Here is a 14,218-nt window from a genome sequence, read left to right on the forward strand (position 1 = left end):
ATTGCAAGGACTGTTCTACCTCTAAGGTAACGCCATGATTCTAGTGCTTGCAAAGGTGTCATGTGCTAGGTCTTGTAAACTATGAGAGAACAAGGATGCTTTGGTAGAGTAGACCGTACCCCTTGCTTAATCTTTATTCAGATTCTCCTGAATTATTCATCGATTGCCGCTTTCTAGTCGTTGAGATCAACTTTCGAGGCGGCAGCGTTAAGCTGAGATCAGACTCGGCTACAAACACCTCAGTCTTGCTATCCCAGCTGTTCCGTGTCAATGCCCAAAGGTATTTTTCCTTTAAAAGCATGGGGCAGGTAGGGTTAGGACTGGACCATCTAGCTCTGCTTTTTATGGCTTCGAATATCCCTAGATTAACAACGTAGTGCTAGAGTATGTTTCTGAGGTACCTTTGAGTAGCAAATTAAATATATTCATCCGGCTTGAATGACTCGATGTGCTTACGCGGTACTGCCAAAATTTGATTACAGACTCATGTTGAGGCAGTAATGTCTCAAGCACTCAAACTGGCCCTATGGACAAAATAAGCCTGATAAATCTCTAATACAGATCTCGAAATACTACAAATGCAACCCCATCCGATCTGAGTAACGCTTCTCAGGAAATATGTACATTAAAAGGTTTCGACAAGCTGATCGGAGAAGCGCATCGGTCTCGATGTGATTCGAAGGCACTACAGTCCAAGTGTACCGCAGCTGCTACATTCAAAAACCACTCCATACCGGACTGAAATCAATCCGATCTGGTCACAGACCGGTATGGTATAACTCAACGTTTAGGATCATACGTTATAATGAATCGCAACTCTATAGACAAAATAACTGCGTATAGTGGTGTTTATGGAATTGAGATCAGTGTTAACATCCCTAGCATAATCTCCAGATGACATCGCTATAATTTGCAAGCTCTAAATTCCCTTTCAAAATTCGAAAACATTAAGAACGTTCTAGGAGAGAGGAAGACTGAAGGTGACAGATAAAACGAGCTTATAGCATGCTATCGCTTGTTTTTGTTTAATGCCGATGCGCACTCTCCAATGTCTCTTCCAAAACCAACGGAAAGATGCTTCCAAACGTGAGATGGTCCCGCCATTTGATTTACGAGCGATCATGTTTTCATAACAAAAGGCATTTGCGCTTTGCGAAGAGAGCTGTCTGATTGAAATAAACAGAGATATTTATAAAATATCTAATCGATTCGAAGCTTTTTTTGCGATCACTTATGATAATTTGTTTTGATGAAGATACGACATCTCTTAGGCCGCGTAAATTATGAATGAGCAAGGCCTACCTGACGAATCTCTTATTCTTTAATGAAACCGCATTGCTTGCAGCATTAGCAAATTAAATGCATATCACGGCAATTTTCTAAAAAGTCGATTTCTCGCCATTTGTTTTGATGCACACTGTTTAATGCTCAGAATAAAGTTGTAGAAAATATGATCATGAACATTGTTTTAAGGACATGATTTATTCATTCTGGTGAGCTCATTGAATAGGCGCAGTTGTTTGAAATTTCCAAAAAACACTGTTGGAAAGCCTCTTCACTCATTAAACGCAATGATTATTAATTACCATTTGCTTATGTCCACGAGGAAGTCCTCAATTTCCTAGACTTGCCCGCTTGGATAGACTCAAGTTTGGGAATCTTCTTTGTTACAACTAACGCTGTTGTTTGTGATTTCCAAAACCAACCGCCTAGCTTCTCTAACCGTTAACACGCATTTTATCAAAAACCTTAGTTAACAACTGTGTATCGTGATATTTTGGTTGATTTCAGCTCTTGAGGCGTCGGCAATGTTTCTTAATGAGGAAATTCTAGATTACCCAAAAGACATGATGTTCAACCTTTAGCAAAGCTAATACATAGCTATAATAACCACCTTAAGATCTTATAGCACTCAGGTTAAAAAGATCGTCAAAAAATTCCAGTATGACTGATTCACATTACATGAGAACGTAAATCTGAGATAATAGGCTTTTCCTAATGTTTGGCTTCTTCTGTAAGCATCTAGAAGTCTCAGCAGAAATAAGTAGCACTCCAATAAAGATCGTCAGCATAGAAGTATTCTGCATTTTATGTTGAGAGCATAATCTTTGCCAATCTTTGTAATGCCCTTTTAAGAGCTAAATGAGTCATAAGAAACGGATATAGTTTACACGAAGCCACAACATTCGAAATGTAAATACAGACAGCTACACCAAAGCATTTAACTGCAGAAGATCTTTTTGCCGTAAAAATGTAATGGATATCTTTATAATTCAGAAGACTAGTTGATGTCTGTTTAAAAATGGGTTATAAAATGAGGAATGTTAATGCTATTATAGGGCGAAATTTATGAGAAAACTACGAGAAATTTAGCAGAGTAGAATCTTTTATTGAGGCGCTAGTTACAATACAGAGACGTTGCATAAAAAACTGCTGACAAAATGCTGAGATGAATCAAGCTTTTTTGTCATTTGATTGGCTTAGACCATGCTACATGTGCGTTGATTGGTTAATACAAAGCAACACTTCTTTTAAGATATGCTAATTGTGCAAACATTGCCTTTATCATGAATATATAAAATAAACTTTGTTGCAACAATCAAGCAAGAAATCGCTGTCTATAACAGTTGCGAATTTTTTCCAAGAGTCAAACCACAGCTGACTCTTATTATTCATAAAAAATCTCTTCGGCTTTCCTTGCAATCGTTGCACCCGCTTTTGCCAACTTGATTCACCTGAAGTGTGCTTGACTATCGTTTTAATGTATGGCGGAATCACCATACAGAACAGAACGCATCACCAATTGTACCACCCACAGTGCTTTGCGTCTTTCGACATGGCCAAATTTTTGCTCATCAGCTCTTCTGCTCAAAAATGTTCAAGACAACGAGAACCCTTTCTCGTACCTATAAGCACATATTGCCATCAACCCAAACATTATCCTATCTAGATATTTTTATCATTACATGACCTGTTTCACTCTGTAATTAAATACAGATGATATTTATACTCTTCACCCTGAGGCAATTATTTGAAAACAAAGTTATTAACAAATAAAACAAAACGCTTGCCGTAAACTGGAATGAAGGACATAATGGAAGATGGAACCCTTTGGCTTTGCTACACTGCGAGAGTGGCTAACGATTGTTTTGACTTCCATCCATTCCCATATATATCCGAAAATAAAAAAAGAATTCTGTTTTTATGAAACTGAAAATCCTAGTTATCATTGCACGAGAAATTCTAGTAAGTTTTTCAACTAATTGAATACGGCAATGACAAGCGTACAGGCTACTGTTTTCAAATATCCTGTGTGCTGCAGTGTCATTGGTGGACCTGAGATCGATCACATGAAAAAGTCCTCGTTCTTTTCAAAGCTAGAATAGTTTTACAAACATCTCGCTATTTGCAAAAACTCGAGCCTTGGCAACGCAAATGAGAATTGCCACGATGGATGTTTTTGAGTGCTGACGTAACTTGACATATTTTGGTCCGGTTATTTTTTCATAACATTCGAATGAATAATATCCGCATTCGCAATAACAAATATATTGTTGTCCTTTGATTCATAAAAACACGAACACCGTTCTGAAATGAATAGCTGATTTGACACCATCTAAAGATGCATTCATGTAAGGCAGTGTTGATATAATTTGATGGATTTAGATATCTATAAAACATATTTAGATATCTATAAAACAAGGGATTCATTGAAATAAAGCATTTTCAGACAGTCAAAAAACGTCATTATAAAAAAGTTCGAAGCAGTTATCCTTGCCAAGCCTTTCAAAACATTACGGTTCATTTATTTTTATTTCCAGTTTTATAATGCATATAAATTTCATCCCCAACAGACAGTGTTAAGAAATGCTAACTAATTCAAAGTTGCTGCTTATTCCATATGTGCTTGCTGTTTTCGTTGAGATCAATAGTTGAAAATTGTTCATACGTTCTTTATAATCATTTTTTCTTTATCAGAGCCCCTATAAACGTTTATGGAGGTCGGCCTACTAAGTGCACCTGATTTCTAACGTTCGCCTAAACAAACAGTTCACTGCGATGCTGCCGATAACCTCCTTGAAAATGTTTTCGAATGCAAAGACGACATATTGAAACTCCCTGATAGATTCATGTTTTTGAAAAAAAATCAGCACCAAATGATTTAAAGAAAGCTTGTTCAACCATGGCAAGACTGCTTTGTTTATTCTACATCAATCCGGGAAAGATGTAAAGCAGTTACCTGGCCGTCTACCCCCGGTTGCTACGCCGTATAATAAAAAATTTCATATACCACACCTTAAATTTGTGCGGCAGATCAAACAAGATATTTAAAAATTAATTTCATAATTGTAGATCCCAGGACATAATGAGCGGCGAAGGGCTGTCTAATTCCATGGAGGGGAATTGCCCCCCAGGGGTTTTAGGCTTGGCAAGTGAGGGATATAGCGAAGTTTGAATCTGAAAATGGGCCATAGGAGACTCTTTGAACGTTGCCCGCTCCACACCCTGAGCAGATTTGTGCAAAATCAGTATTTTCTACCAAGAATTGGCTCTCATCGTTGTTTTCACACACTTCTCTTGCTTATGAATTCCGTAGGTATACTTAAGGTGTTATTTAAGTGTTGGAAGCTGTGGGGTGACAGCCAAAGAGTCCCCAACCCCTCTATTCTACATAGCACAATTGTCGATGAGTAGCTAACCAGATTTTTCGCACATGGAAGAGATTGCTAGAAAAGAACTTCGTATAACCAATCAAAAATTTTTGAATTTCATAACGTTATCATATAAGCACGTCTTTAAAATCAGCATATATAATTAACATTAATATTGCATAAAAACTCCTTGACGAATCTAAACACAGGGTGCTATATTTACATGCAGATATATTGATTGCACATTCGGCTTGAAATTCAAACTAAGATCATTGTAGAGGACATAATATAGTTAGATATTGTCAAAATGTTGTTATTTTGGTGGGAGATGCAATCTGGGTTTATTTAAAGAAATTAAGCGAAAGCCCCTAGTGCGCACAAGTTCCAAAACAATTCCATTTCCTTTCTCGTTGCTTGATATCACAGTCACAAATGCGCATGAATAAAGTTTTGCGTATCATAAAGAGACATGCTGCCCGTTGCATTTCGCGAAATAATGCACGGATAAACGCTACCTAGAAATGTGCTTAGCATCGCCGTTGGCGCCTGACCGCGCGCTTTGTCCATCGATAACAGGAAAATTCCGCCCCGCTGTACTCTTTCTAAAGAGACCTTCGGGGAAAAGCAGATACCCAAGAGGCAAAAATCTCCCCTGCTCGAAACAACTCCTTTGAAATTTTGTTTTTGTCCAACTCATGTTCTCCTTGTTTGCAATTAAAGCTCGCGGATAATTGACTATATCTGTTGGTCTTTGTTTGTGCGCTATGCATGAGATACGAGTCTAGATTTAGACTCGGGGGTGGAGTTTTGTTTATCGCATGGCCTCGGGACTTTTATCAATTATCACATGGTTTTGCAGTGGGCTAAACATCACAAAAAGCGCTTATGAAACCGTATCTGATAAGGAAAACGAAACGAGTTTTTACGTTAGCCACACAAGTGATAGTTAAAAGCTTTCTCCAATATTTTTGCATCGCCAAAAAACAACACCATGATTTTAATATAGAGTAAACATCCGACTACAGATTTTATGCCTCCAAACTTCAGATCTGACTTCAGCTAAAGCTAGCCAGTGAACATGGTTTTGAAACTGAAGTACACAAATGAGCAGAATTTAGTTTAGTTGAAAGTCAGAGCATAAATTCGTGTGAACATGAATCTTGTAGCTTTAAATCAACTCAAACTCAACGAAAGCTAGCTATTCCGCAGGGCCTTTCAACCACGCCTGCAGAAACAGCGAAAACCGCGTTTGAGTAACGTTACGATAACTTACGATTGGTGTCTTGAGTCAGCAGGTCGAATTTAGTTAATTAAATGTGTCGATTCGATGCCATCCGAAGACCATGTTTCCACGGAAGCGTTTATTCGCAAGCGAATCGCCACTTGGACTGTCGATTGACAAAGTCGTACTGCCATTGCTTTGAGCGAACGATTCAGAAATGTGTGTTTATCGTTCGTTACACTAGTTTATTGAGAGGCCATACTTCAACAAGATCATTATATGCATATTCAATAGGAATTTGCCTTATCAACCCATTCGCATATAACAACTTAGCGCGACATTTAACCAAATCTAAAGAAGAAACAATAATCCCTCACAAATTTGTCTTTAATTTTCAGACAAAGCATAGCCAATGCGATTTCAATGTAAAATAATATTATCTAACATATCATTTTATGCGCTTTCTTCCAGCCTTGGTCTATGAATAAAGGAATTGAAAAAACTCACTGTTTTGTGTTTGATTTTAACTCGCCTCTTTACTAAGATCGATTCATAATGTATTGTCTTAAACATAAGATGTACAGATACGTTTGGTTAGAGAAATTATTAATCCTCGTGCTCTTTCAAATGAACGTTGGTGATTTTCTATATCATATTTGCCTGATTATCGCTGTCTGTTTTCCAAAGAAATTTTACAAGCTTACTCGGTGCGCTGTAAGGCTGGATCCTTATTACAAAGCGAATTATGTAGTCTCTTTCGTATTATATCTTTTTAATGCCCTAAAAGATTTGTAATGCAACGGAGCTTTTTGCCTAAGCGTCTGTACCCTTTAGTGTCTGTTGACCATTGGAAACATGGCTATTGACGCCTGTGGTTATTGCAAGTCGGTGGCCCTGTGCGAAATTAGATTTCATGATTTGTTATATTTTCTTACAACAGAATACCACAAGAGAAAGCACCTTCCGTAACTGAGTTCGGCATTACTGAGTCTCTGCAACGGGTACGTTTCGATCTCTTGTTTAAATTTTGACAGATGAAGGAAATTAATATTTGTTACTTTGCTGAAAATTCCTGTATTTAAATATAACACTTAACTGTATCTTAGAAAGAAAAACGTTTCTATCAATATCACTTCATCTTGATATTTGAATCCAAACTATATTTCCCAGAAATTCTAGCACCAAAATTAAATTAAATATTGATTGAATATATATGGATGCCCAATATTTTAGCAATAGAAATCGTGTTATATTAGAGAAATGTTTCAGTTTCCAGTTTCAGTTTTCTTAAAACCGTATTGCAAAATTGAAACCATATTTCTTGAAATCGAAGCATTACTCACACCAAGATATCTCCTTTATTATCTTGCTCACACCCCCACAACTCTTATTTTTCAATATCATTGTTGTGTTACGTTTCCAGTGCATACTTGTTAGGCGAGTTTCTGTCGTTGCAATTTTTGGTCTAGAAAAATGCTAGGGCCAAGGAGCAATTCACAATATCCTTGGCCAAATTTCAACAGACAGACAGATGACATCGCGCTCTGATACCTATTCTAAGTAATTTCAGTATAAGATAGCGGTTTATTTTTGGTCACTTTGCCTTCATGTGTACAATTAAACTTTATCTTCTGCTTTCCTTTTCAATTGACTTTTGATTTACGAAAGTGGGAGCCTGTATTTGAATACGTAATTAATCCGAAAATGCGGTTGATATTTGACATTACTGGCCTGAACTGGAAAGACGGCAAAATCGTTTAAAAGCAAGACTCGCATATTGCTTGTGGCACGGAAAATCTCATTATGTAGATTTAAATTATTTTTTATTAAAGCGTGTCATGGGCGAAACAAATTCACAAAGATGGGCGAACAATTTCAAAAGCAATAGAAATGCTTACTGTTGAGGAAAGGGAACAGCAAAGAATGTCAAGTTTATTTATATAACGGTATCGAACCAAACCGAGTTGCAAATGGGGGGTGCGTAAAGAAGCACATATTTTAGGGGAGGGGGAAGCAGATATCCTGCCCCCTCAAGTCCTAATCACCTTAGAATCTTATAGCTACTTCGGCAACTCTACTCTTTGTTCACTAATTTTGCCAATCCAACATGGACACCTTAAACAGCTCTAAGGTACAACACACACAAATTTCTCATCGTGTTTGATTTTCCATTAGACAACCACGAGACTCTCGGAGACACGAACTTTGCTCGTTGATTCGCCGAGTTAGATTTGACTTCACCTAAAAAGATTTCGTCAACTTTCTGAATTTGTTTCTCAACTGAAAAACAAATTTGAACATGAAACTGAAAAAAACCTCACACTTTCGACATCTGTGATGCTTATTTCAAAATTGGATTGAGTTCCGCTTACAAATTCTTACGACAACTTTATAAATAGAAAATGAAAATTGTTGCCTCGATTTGATAAGGCAAAAAAATAAGTAAAGAAAATATTTCTAAATTTATCATTCTGGAAGCGTTCTCGTCCGTTTGGCGAGAGATAGAATCAATCATAACAACTTTTGTCTGTCAACTTTTGTCTCATCTTGCTCGAGGTCACCCCGGCCTAAATTCGATTTTCACGCCTGACGTAAGATGGAAATTTATCAACTTAACTTTGGTAGCCGACAGTGAATAATTTTTTTGTTCGATTTTTTCATATCTTTCTGTTTTTTGTGTTAAAAACATTATCAGAAACTGTGCTATAAGCCTGCTGAAAAGTCGCCGAACTTTCGAGAAAAATTCATGTTGTAGGCTAAGCTACGAAAGAACCGTTTTCAAAGTTATTTGTTTTATTAGGAACATAAATTTGCGTCATAGTTTCTAAATACTAGTTCATTCCTAGTAAACCTATGTGAATCTTTTTATTATAGATAGATTTTCACAAAGGTGATTAGAAAAGGGATGAGGGTTGAGAACGCGTCTCAATGTAAGCTTTCGTGTCACATCAAGAGATGTAGCGCGGGAAGTAATGTCTCCGCAAAGCGCTGTAACGCCAGAATTTACGATGTAGTAGCAAGATTTGATCAGTGAAGTTACCGTCGCGGACGTGCTATTTCAGATGTTTTTTTAGCATTTTTCTAGTTTTATTGCGATTATCCTTTGAGAACGCCGGTGCATGCTGCTGGCGATTACCCCCGTCTCGATGTTCGCTGCGAATCCCCCTGAGTCTTTATCGGGGGAAAACGCACGTGCTGATTGGCTGGAATTGAATGTAAGAGAGAGTGCGCGCGCTTTCTGGCTGTTGTTCAGCCAGTGAGCGCGATCTGAATAGTCGTGTCATACTTGAATAGACGAGCGGCCTAGTGTCTTTGAATAGCTCGCCCTCCTACCATTCAAAGCATTTCTGAAGAAATTCGAAGAAAAGTTGACCTTTTGGTATCTTATACAAACGAAGAAAGCAGGGTCATAGACAAATACGACAACACAGATTTGTGCGCTGAGGTGAGAATTCAATAGTTTCGTTGATGACTTCTGTTTAGTTTGTCCAATTTTGCTCTACGCAAACTCTACTCTCGTTGCGTTTGCACATCGATTTTATCTCACTTGGGTGAACTGTTCAAATTTAAAAAAATTTGCAGTTCCCCGAATTAATTCCTACTTTAATATTTAGATTTTGAGTATAATTTCATATATAGTCGGTGGAAAATGATTTTCTACCGCATGTTGATTGATGCTAACTGTCGTTTGAGCAACGTTTTAATTCTATGCAAGAAAGGAAACTTATCCTATTTGATTCAGTTCACTGCTTAAATTATGGCCGCTCCTGTCTACTCGCTGAGATATGTTGCCAAATTTCATGTTTACTTCGTCATTAAAAATTCACGTCTGTATTCGAGTGGTAACTTGTGTTGAATGCTCATAGAACTTTTAATCGCAGAGCCCGTATGATTTCCCTATGATTGCCGTAGCTAGCCATTAACAATGTGCTTCGTTTATTGAAAGTTTTTGTTCGCAATTCAAAGCCAATTTTACAGCTTTTTGTTGCCGTATCATAAGATTGTCAATTGAGGCTATCAATCTGTGGTTTCGCACACTTTTTATCCAGGCAAGGGTTTTACAATGACTTTTCAAAGCTAGAGACAAGGTATTCTAACTGTCAGATGTTCGAAAGGTTCCTATACTCTCTTCTAAAACCGAGAAAGGGTATTTCGTTTAGTTGTACACTTTGTCAAGAATTTCTCAGATAAACAAAAACACATTCGTTTACTCGCTAAAAAGTACTTTAAATAACTTGATAGCTAGCGCTATCCGTCCCGTTACGCAAACAAAATTACTTGAACCTGATTCCGCCCATTCGTGTTATGTAAAGATAGGCTGTACAGTCGCAGAACTATTCGGCGTAAATTAAAATCAGCTTTAAGGCTATATTCGCTCCGTTTGTGTTCATAAAATGAGAGTTCCTAAAGATGAATTTACGAGCTAAACTGACGATGTCGTTGTATCTCAGCGCTCCTTGGCTTACCTCGAAAACAAATATTTATTTTCAGTCCAATATTAGAAACAACAATCTATCTTTTACAAGAAACAATCTATCTTTTACATAATAACCATTATAACACTCTGTTTTTTTCTTTTAAGCGTTTTGAATTTTCCCAAGGTTCTCTAAAAACATTAAATTAACTTTGATTTAGTTACTGCTCTGTCTCAACTATTTTTCGCTTACTAAATTAAACTTGATTAGCGAAAGCATCATTGTCAAAAATCTCCCGTAATCGAGTTTTGTTATAAAGTTTATTAGAATAGTCACTTGTAAAACCCACACAAGTCGTACCTTCGACGATGCAAAGGCACTGATATTACTGAGTCGTTAATTCATGTCATTTCAAGGCAACTTACGAATAATCTTAACAAGATAATGTTGAAATGTAGAGGCTTTGTGTTTCGATGTCAGAAGACACAGACTTTCGCTTATTACTCTCCATGCTGTAATAAATGCTTTTTATTGTTCTATAACAATTCTTTTTCACAACCTATTTTAAAGGAAAGATGAACCGGTTGTAAAACTCTTCTGATATCGACAAAATGGTGTCTTTGAATAAATGTTTTAAAAGAATTGGCTGTGCAAAGCTCTGTAACTACTGTATGGATAATTCTTGTGTTCATGTCAGCGCATAAACCCTAACAAAGAATTGTTCTTTACCTGCTTGAATGGGTTCTAATCGCAGTTATACCTTTCTGTGTTTATCTCAACCTCTATTAGACTGACACAGCCTTCAAAAGTTTTAATCAACTGCTCTATATCACGGCATTCAATTTTCAGTTGCTTGGTGTTTTTACACCCTACTATAAACTCCAGCATTTACATCAAACAGTGCATTCTCTTCTTGAGTGCCTTCGATTAGCGAAGAGATACAAGCATTTTTAAAGCTGTTCATACCTTTCTGCATAAAAAAGAAGATAAAATGATCATGTTACACGCTAGTGTAATTCAAACAGAGAAATATGTTCATCGTGGATGTTACTTCGTGTTACGTGTCGTTGCGTGACAATAGCACATAATTTCTGTGATGGGCAATTAAAGTTCCTACAAGAGCTTCATTGTTTGGCAAGTGAAAGACATTTTAAGCTTTTCCTCAATTTCGAAAGATCTTCTTTGTACTGATTCAACTACCCATGCATAACATTATAATCGACCATATTTCGCAATTTTTGCAGGGGTATGACTGAAAATAAAGGATAAGAAAATCCTTTCCGTTGCCGACTTGGTGTTCAATTCTAAAATATATGGTAGAGGCCATGAAAGTTTCATTAATGAAATTTAAAAATTTGAATTTATTTTTGTTCTGCATGTATTAAAATATTCTTAGCAAGACGTTTTTAAAACTTTTTTTCAATTAGGTTCTAGATTCCCAAAGATGAGCCAAATCACACAAATTAAGATGGAGAGCCAACCCTCTCCCCAGGCCTCCGTCAATAACAATCAGACCAACACGAATGCAGACGTGAATAAAAACAAGCAGGAACATGTTAAGCGCCCGATGAATGCTTTTATGGTCTGGTCAAGAGAGAGGAGAAGAAAGATGGCCCAACATAACCCAAGAATGCATAATTCTGAAATCTCTAAGATACTTGGTGCCGAGTGGAAAAGACTCCCCGATTCAGAGAAGAACCCCTACATTGATGAGGCAAAGAGGCTCCAAGCCGAACACAGTGCCCAACACCCTAATTACAAGTACAAGCCAAGGCGCAGGAAAGCCAAACAGATTCTGAAGAAAGATAAAATGGGCTTCCCGTACCCTGGAGCTGACCCCAATGCTATGTCGCCGGCAATCAAATTCCCATACCCATCACCATTTCCACAAGATCCCATGTACCCCCTGTACAATATGAGTCCGAATGCTGCTTATCAGTTGTATGACTCTTGCGTTACGGGGTTACCGAGGCAGACGATGATTACATCGCCGCAACCGAGACATACAAGCGCTCCAAATACACATGACTTCTACTCATCAATGGCGATGCAGTCAAGAGGCTCAACCTCAAGTACCTCTGATATGATGTCACTGCAGACAAGGTATGCTAACCCTATGGATGTGGCCGTTACACAGGCGTTCACGACGACGCAAAGTATGCACGTTCAACAACAGGAATCACCGACAGTGAGCAGTTACTCTCAACTCTATGGACATGCTCAGCGGCACTTGTAGACTGAGATAGTCCTTATGATAATCAAATTGCATTGTGTTGCATCTGGGTTGCATTGTGTTGTTGGTATTTTTGGAAGCCATAATAAATCTAACGCGACACGCATCTTTATTTAGTTGCAACGTCAATGCAGTTTTTTAACAAATGACAATTGCATGTTGATAATAGAACTGATTCGAAAGCAGATTATTGCTAAACGGATGTATATGTTTTTACTGTCAGTCGGTCAGGGTATAGTGGTCAAATTTTACGTTATTATTGTTTAGGCCAAAAGCCGTTAAGAAGAATCTCGTGTTTTTCATGCTTAGAAGAATAGGTGAACATATGAGACTTTAAATACGATCATTTTATCGTATTGGGATAATATTGGTCCATATTATTTGATTAATGTTGTAATATAGCAATAACTTTCCTTCTTTCCTGTATTCAGTGATACCTTACCATGAATTTAGTTCTTTACTGGCTCAAGCCATTGAAGCCTTTCATTTCAATCATCACAATTTTTCTCTCTATGAATCCAATAAAGCCACACATTAACTAGACTCTGTACCCCGTGGGTTTTAAAATGGCCTCATCATTCCAGTACTAGACCTTCGGTTATCAATTCAGTGGCGCTGATGCGAGACATTACAGTATAAATTCGAACTATTCATAAAATCAGGACATTGCAGCGCAAAATACTTTCATCATGAAGTACATTTTATATTAGCTTTTTGTTGCTGCTCACCAGCCATCTTTGGCACAGTAACACGTAAAGGCTAGTTCCCGATACTCACCCACTACAACACTTAAAACACAGCACACTGAAAATATATACAGTAAACTCCAGATAACTCGAACTCCCGGTAACTCAAACATTCACTAAGTCGAACTTATATTGCATTTCTCTTCCAATACAGTCATGCAATAATGTTCCCAATAGCTCGAACATTCTCTATCAAGAAAAAATTTATTAGTTCCTTTGGGAGGTTTGAGTTATTGCGAGTTTACTGTATGCAAAATATCACTTACGACGATTCAATTCACGTTTGCTTATAGCTGAATTGTGATCTTTGAATAACTCTTTCGGGCCTAGCTAGATAATACGAAACTTTGCGTTTCCCACGTTTAACACTTATTTAATCTTTATAATTCTTATCGTTATTTAAGCTCGTACGCACTAATATATATGTATATATATATTTATATGTATGATTTCTGTTATATATGAATATATTATACATATGATAAATTCTCCTGTGTAAGTATGACCGAAGATGATGACGTCATAGAATGAAGAGCCAGTTTGAAAAAAACATAATATAAAAAATATGAAAAAGTTAGATTTTACCAATTTACCTACAAAATTGTGCAAAATGCTTTTATCTCGGGATCACTTACACAGAGTTACTAACATCCATTTTCATAGCATCCAAGCTCTCCTCAGAAATTTAATTTAGAGCAACACGCACGGCTAGTTTTGTGTTTATACCAGGACAAACGTTCATATATAATTTTAAAGATTTGATGTTGTGTCCTTTCTTGTCAGAGGTCTTTTTTTCTTGGATTTACAATTTTAGAAACGTTAGTGATCTCAGTTCATATTGGTTTTTCAAAAGCACTCAAAAAGCAAACTATTTTTGTTAAGTCTTAGCAATTGCGAAGCTATAAAATGATCGAGAAGAATTTTAGGCTTTTAGGGGTTTTCGATAGTGT

The 14,218-nt window shown here is 37.1% G+C and overlaps 2 protein-coding genes across 4 annotated transcripts in view; both read left to right on the forward strand.

Annotated features, from left to right (window-relative positions):
• The window catches only part of LOC135681091 (enhancer of mRNA-decapping protein 3), a 121,082-nt gene that overhangs the window by 61,246 nt on the left and 45,618 nt on the right, over nt 1–14,218 (forward strand). For 2 of the 3 annotated variants that reach the window (XM_089113860.1, XM_089113861.1), the window contains one exon: nt 6,815–6,875. The exons of the other annotated variant lie outside the window; for it this stretch is intronic. The gene's annotated coding sequence lies outside the window, so the exon portion shown is untranslated. The remainder of the gene's footprint in view (nt 1–6,814; nt 6,876–14,218) is intronic. 3 annotated transcript variants of the gene reach the window in all.
• On the forward strand, nt 8,739–14,030 carry LOC135681092 (transcription factor Sox-3). The gene is made up of 2 exons (XM_065195389.2): nt 8,739–9,319; nt 11,717–14,030. The coding sequence occupies exon 2, from the start codon at nt 11,734–11,736 to the stop codon at nt 12,523–12,525; it is 792 nt and encodes a 263-aa protein (XP_065051461.2). The 5' UTR covers nt 8,739–9,319; nt 11,717–11,733; the 3' UTR covers nt 12,526–14,030.

This window comes from Rhopilema esculentum, chromosome 18 (assembly GCF_057945365.1).
Source record: "Rhopilema esculentum isolate cy_ngs chromosome 18, ASM5794536v1, whole genome shotgun sequence".
In the NCBI taxonomy this organism is placed as follows: Eukaryota; Metazoa; Cnidaria; class Scyphozoa; order Rhizostomeae; family Rhizostomatidae; genus Rhopilema; species Rhopilema esculentum.

What these genes read in the sequence shown, in the direction of transcription:
- LOC135681092 (XM_065195389.2), top strand. Translation starts at nt 11,734, where the DNA reads ATGAGCCAAATCACACAAATTAAGATGGAGAGCCAACCCTCTCCCCAG.